Source organism: Oryzias latipes, chromosome 17 (genome assembly GCF_002234675.1).
Source record: "Oryzias latipes chromosome 17, ASM223467v1".
Taxonomy (NCBI): domain Eukaryota; kingdom Metazoa; phylum Chordata; class Actinopteri; order Beloniformes; family Adrianichthyidae; genus Oryzias; species Oryzias latipes.
The window spans coordinates 30,991,919-30,998,145 of NC_019875.2; the positions used below are offsets into that span (position 1 = coordinate 30,991,919).

A 6,227-nucleotide genomic window follows, 5' to 3' on the forward strand; every position below is an offset into this window, starting at 1 on the left:
CGGCAGATAGTCGGGCAGCCTCTGCGGGGTCCTGGCTTCGTGTGGCGCGGAATGGGACAGTGTTGTGAATAGTTCGGTACCGGGGGAGTTTGCGTTGTTTCTGTGATTACAGCTTTGGGAAACTGGAGTCCACTGGAACAAGCGAGATGTTTGCGGCAGATTCGGGTTGTTGGTTCACCCAGAAGGTTCGTATCTGTGCGTGCACGTGCGAGCTCACGTCACGCGCTACAGCCGCCGGTGTTTATGCTAGCTTACCTGCAGCTAACGGACAGTTTTGATCAATGCTGGGATTAAAGTAGTGCTGACGATAAATTTGACGATTTAACGGAAACTATCTTCTTATTTTTCTATAACTCAAATCAAATGTGTGCATCATTCTATGACTGTAATAAATAATTGCTCTAATTTGCTCTTTGTGCGTTCAGTTTGGTTTGTTGATGCTTGTGATTTTCTCTGAGAAAGGCCTGTGGCTATAGAAATACACATTTAGTGACTGCATGGTGATGATGACGTCACACAGCACACCTGTGGAGTTTAAAGCTGATGCCGGGTCCTTCATCCAGGTGTGGTGACTCTTGTGTCCAGGTGCTGTGCTGGAGGGCTGCGGCCAGCGTCGCCTGGTCTGTCCTCCTGCTGCCGGCATCCACGGCGGCCTTCGTGGTCCTCAGCAAGCTCAGCGTTCTCCACCCGGTCCAGATGTTCGCAGGTGTGTCAGCAGGTTCTGGCAGGATGGAGATGTTCAGGGAACTAGTCACACGCCGCCTGATGTCTTTGTCTGACATGAATCCTCAGATTGCGTGTCCGTGCTCCTGAGCGCCGGCTCCGTCTTCTCTTTCGTTTTGCTGGCTGGGGTCATCATCATGGTCGGCTTCCTGACCTTTGAATATTACACAGGTGAGGATCCTGGTTTCCATGCCGACGTGCGTGTAGAATGCGCTGTTTCAACCTAATAAAGGTTTCCAGAAGTGACGGCTTGTTCTTCTCTCTCCTAAGTCATCCCATCAATTGCTTGCTCCAAAGTGGCGTTGCTGGGTCAGCTGCTCCATCCTCGCCAACTGCTGTACTGCTTGGCCCACGGCGTGATGGGCGTGGTCGTAGGGTGGAGTTGTGCCGTCACAATCGGTTACCGATACGAGAGGCTGGCCTACCTGTGCCCTCAGAAGGACAGGTACGCTGCCTCCTTAAACACGGACGTGCTGAGCTGCTGCAGACATCTGACCCGTCTGTTGTCCATCAGGGACGGCCTCCTCCACATGTGCCTCAATGAGCACCACCTGCTGCTCCTGCTGGAGGGGGGCTTTGTGGGACTCTCCCACAGCCTGCTGGGAGTCATCCAGAACCTCAACTACGTTTCCTTTGGGACTGTCCAGGTTTGTGCCGAGGCTCCACGTTACCAGGCTGTCGTTGTTTTCAGTAGTGGCCGTTTCCGGGTCAATCCCAGCGAGTGCTGATGGCTTCCAATAATGAACCCCAACTGTAACAGTTTGTTGTGTTTTTAATAACTGCTGTTCCTCCCTGTCACTTTCTCAGCAACACAAATACCTTTGCTTCAAAGCATCTCTGCCTTTGGCCGCCAAGTGCAGCGCAGCTCAAGCCTTTTACTCCGTCAGGAACTTTGTTCTGCTCTATTTCTTTCTGGGTAATAAACCTTTGACTGAGAAAATAACAGATTTTTGGGCCACTTTTTGTGACCACTCTAAGTAATTTTTCTCCTTTGACGCGTCCAGGACACATTCCAAGAGCATGGATGTGTAAAAGCCTGAGCCTTCACCTGGACAGGTTTGTGCTGCAGGGAAAACATGAGTCAGTTGTGAGTCCTGCCTAAATGATAGGATGAATATGGTTATGCTTGACCCCCCCCAGCTCTGCCCACCCCCTGGACAGCATATCTGGACTGCTGGATCTCTCTCTGCTGTATCTCCTTTGGATCAGCGCCACCTACCTCCTCTTTTCATGGTACATGACCCTGCTGCTCTTCAGGATCTTCGTCACTGAGGTAGAGTTCGCTGATCCAAACCCGACCCGCTGCTCCTCTGTGACGTCTGAACGTAGCGGCTCCTCTGCAGGCCTACAGCTTTCCTGTCCAGTCCACCTTTACTGAAGAAGCTCCTCAGTGTCTTCCTAAAGTTCTGTCAGAAAAGCAGCCGATGATCCTGAAGGTAAGACGCACCTTCAGCCTGCCCCCCCATGCTGAACACTAAACGTCTGCTCTTCCAGTTTCTAGCTCTGCAGGACCTTTCCCTGCTGTCGCAGCATTCGCCATCACGCCGCAGCCAGGTCTTCAGCTTGAGTCAGCCAGGTCTGTGCTTCTCCTGAGACCGCCGTGCTTTCTGCTGTCAGCGTCTGATTTCCTTCTCGTGCTGCTGACCAGGAGGACACCCCCACAACTGGAACGCCATCAGTAAGGAGTGCCTGTCTCTCCTGGCCGACCTGACCCAGAGATTGGTGTCGTATCACGAAACGGTGGCGACTAACGGCAGGACCAAGTCCCTGTCCAGCGGCAGTGACAGGAAAACGTCGTCCGAGTCATCGGGTGAGGAAAGGGGCCAGATGTGGGGGGTGGGGGGAACGATCCTCTCTGATTTTCAAAACGGTAACTTTAGGTACGGAGGACTTGGCGAGCTGCAGACCCACCTTCCTGATGAAAACTCCAGCTTCGGTCTTTCTGCGCTCCGTGGGGGCGGGACCACAGAGCCCTCTGACCTCACCCTTCACCCCTGACCTCGACAGCCCTTTTGCCTCCCCCACTCTGCGGCAACTGACATCTCCGGTGGATCCGGGCTCGCCGTGGCATGGCGTGGTGCAGAGCCCCCACGTGATGAGGAGGGCGCCGAAACTCTGGTCCACTTCCACAGGTGGGGGGAGAACTTAGCCGACCGGTTGAGGTCCGTGAGCTGAGAGTCAACAGGCTCTTCTGTTCACAGATTCACAGAGGAATGGCAGCCCCCCAGCTTCACCCGCCACCCTCCCCACTCCAAAACCAGAATCTTCCAAGCCAAGTTTTCTGGCTCAGTTCTTCCAGAACCGAAGAGAGCAGGTACTGGACCTCTGGGTTTCAGACACAACTGTCCAGGTTCCTTTACTGCCCCCCCATAAGCTAACGGTGAAATGAGCTGTGTCCGAATTCCCGCCCGAACTACTCAAATACTAAGTAGAGCCCTGGATTCCAAAAGCTGTAGGACGCCACGCTCACTGCTTTGATATGACGTCATCGATTTCAGGAAGTTAAAGTCTGATTGATATGAGCGTTTTGGGACGATTATTTATGATCCACTGTCTTCTGAAGATGAAAACGTTGATGATATATTTAAAAAATACATTTTTGGGGGGGGGGAATGTTCCGACACAATGCATTGTGGTCTATATTCACTAGTGAGCATGGATGCACACTGGTTTTTCACAGAGACTTCTGGGAAATTTCTAGGGCTCTGGATTTTGGAACTGTAGATTCAGGCACACTAGAACACGGAGAAGGCTCTAGATAGTGAGTAGGGAAGGAATTCAGACACAACCACCATGTGACAGAACGTGGAGCCTTTTCCCTGAGCTCTGCCTGACAGGACAAGCCTTTCTCAAACTCCTGCACTTGATGTCTCACTCAGGTTAAGCATTTCATGGCAAAGCGGATGCTGGTAATGTATTTGTTTACAAAGGTAAGGACGTGTCTCGCCTCTCCTAGATGTTTCTGCATGAGAATGGCAACCCTGCCACTGTTCTGTTCCCGCCCAAAACGTCCCATTTTCAGTTTAGAAACAGGATCTTCCTGTCCAGCTGCAGTAGAAGACATGAATCCAGAAGCAGCCTTTGCTCTAGAACATGGTGTGCATGTAAACATCATTACTGTTGGTCACCTAATAGATTTAAGCTTCAATTCCATTGAAAGGAAGCACAGAGAAGTCGTGATGATGTCAGGATGAGGTGTTCTGGTAGAGCTGCATGCTGGACTGTGGTGCCTCTGCTCTGCTGATACGTTAGCTCCTTTGGCGTGAACTCAGACCTGCTCCTGTTGTCCTGCAGCTTCCAGAAGCTTCCAGTCAGGCTCTGTTTGCAGACGGCCAGGCTCATATCTGGGCTTTAGACGGTACGTGAGGCCTCGGCCTGGATTTGAACCTTCTGCACCGTCGGCTTCATTTGGTTCTTTATGACCCAACGACAGGGCTGTCTTACCTCGTTCAAGCATCCTTCACAGAAGACCAGTTTGGAGTTGTACAGACGACATTACCCAGCATTCTCAGCTCCATGTTGCTGTTGCAGGAGGTGAGATCTTTTTATTCTCAGGCATCATTTGTCAGATTTGTGGTTGGACCTCTAATGATTTACCGTTTTCACATTCATTTAGTTTTAAATAACAATTCAGACTAAATTTGGGCTAAAGAGGGAGCCTGGCGGAGCTCAGCTGGGATGTTTCTGTTATTTTGGATCTTTTTACCTCCAGACTGAATGAACAGAATCAGAACTGAAACATCACGGTGATGTCCTCGTTAGAGTTCTGCTCCCATCGTCCTCTGATCTGTTTACGCAGTTTTTAAGACACACTTTCTGCAGCGCTGCAGGAGCAAAAGCATTTTGAAGGATTGATTTTTCATTTGTATTTTGAGTCATTTGATGCAGTTTCATTTAGAAAATAAACCCATTTCTGGTTATGACTTTTATTTAGAATAATGCTGCAGAATCGCTTCCATACTGTTGGTGCAGAAGTTAGTCTAGTTAATTTCCCGGCATGCCTTTGTTTGCACTCTCTCCTGCTAGCAACAAGGACATTACTAGCCTCAAGCTAACATTAGCGTTGAAACAAAACGGCGAGCAACATGGTAGCATCCATCCGTCCAGTTTAGATCCAGATTCCAGCTCAGACCAGGGAAATAAAGACAGCATGGATCCATTTGTCTGACAGTGGAGGATTTAGGATTGGAGCAGAGGTTCTGACCCGTAAGTCTGAGCGTTTTCAAACCTCTGGTTTCCCTCCCCTCCTGATCCAGGATGATTTGAATAAAGAAATAGTCAGTATTGTAGTTTATCTATGTCATCCGGTATGAGAAAAGTCCTACAAGAAGCAGAAGTAGAAGAAACAGCCTTTTCCTTGGAGCGGGTCTCTAATGTGAAAAGGTTCTGAGTTAATGTTGTTCCCTGCTGTCTAAAGACCAACTGTGTTTGAACCCTCAGGCTGTGGATCGACACTTCAAGCTGCCTCACGCCTCCAGTAAACCCGTCAGGTCCACCATCAGTCTGGGGGACTCCTCCCACAAAACACTGCGCTTTGCGCTCAGAGCCACGCTAAAGACCGCCATCTACAGGATAACCACCACCTTCGGAGCCCACTTACAGTAAGGAGGCCCAGGAGGAGGAGGTGCTGCTGTCATGCTGCTTCATGCTGAACGTCTGTTTGTGCTCCTCAGTGCCGTTCAGTTGTCTGCAGAGCACCGGAAGAGACTGCAGCACTTTCTGGAGTACAAGGAGTGAGGCCCCGCCCCCTACCTGTGTGATGGGATCGCGGACGGGTGAAATCTGAGCTCTGCTTGTTTTACAAAAGCATAAAGTAAAGGACTCTAGGTTCAGACAAGCTGCTGGGGATTCCTAGGCTGATGTCCGTCATGACGGTTTTGGAACGCCGCGCCTGGTTCAGGTTCTTTGGTTCAGGTTCTTTGGTTCAGGTTCTGGACTGACCGAAACCTGAACCCATCCGCTCCGAGTTCACTTTGATTTTCTTTGAGCAGAAGTTTCTCATCAGAAGGCTGGGAGCAGCACTGACTTTGAGTTTCTGCTGATGTTTGAATAAAGACATTTGAAAAAACTTCAGCTTGATGTACATCTATGTTCCTGTGGTTCCACCTTAAAGCAGAGGTCACACTCCGTGACCCGTGTTTATGTTCCTGTGGATCCACCTTAAAGCAGAGGTCCCACTCCGTGACCCATCTGTATGTTCCTGTGGGTCCACCTTAAAGCAGAGGTCCCACTCCGTGACCCATCTGTATGTTCCTGTGGGTCCACCTTAAAGCAGAGGTTCCACTCTGTGACCCGTGTTTATGTTCCTGTGGATCCACCTTAAAGCAGAGGTCCCACTCCGTGACCCATCTGTATGTTCCTGTGGGTCCACCTTAAAGCAGAGGTTCCACTCTGTGACCCGTGTTTATGTTCCTGTGGATCCACCTTAAAGCAGAGGTCCCACTCCGTGACCCATCTGTATGTTCCTGTGGGTCCACCTTAAAGCAGAGGTTCCACTCTGTGAC

General features: G+C 50.4%; 1 protein-coding gene across 3 annotated transcripts; it reads left to right on the forward strand.

Moving 5' to 3' along the window:
• Position 1: 1 nt before the first annotated feature.
• On the forward strand, positions 2-5,796 carry ndc1 (NDC1 transmembrane nucleoporin). Of its 3 annotated transcripts, XM_004086698.3 has the most exons (18): positions 2-185; positions 586-706; positions 793-894; positions 994-1,168; positions 1,238-1,370; positions 1,531-1,639; positions 1,728-1,779; positions 1,864-1,996; positions 2,067-2,159; positions 2,218-2,299; positions 2,372-2,533; positions 2,604-2,855; positions 2,925-3,037; positions 3,603-3,653; positions 4,018-4,081; positions 4,157-4,257; positions 5,164-5,324; positions 5,397-5,785. In XM_004086698.3, exons 1-18 carry the CDS (start codon positions 147-149, stop codon positions 5,458-5,460), a joined length of 2,007 nt encoding a protein of 668 aa, XP_004086746.1. In that variant the 5' UTR covers positions 2-146; the 3' UTR covers positions 5,461-5,785. The 3 variants fall into 3 exon arrangements, with proteins under 3 accessions (XP_004086746.1, XP_011471669.1, XP_011471671.1); XM_011473367.3 differs by having other exon boundaries at positions 37-185; positions 994-1,370; positions 5,397-5,796; XM_011473369.3 differs by lacking the exon at positions 3,603-3,653 and having other exon boundaries at positions 37-185; positions 994-1,370; positions 5,397-5,796.
• The last annotated feature ends 431 nt before the right edge of the window (positions 5,797-6,227 follow it).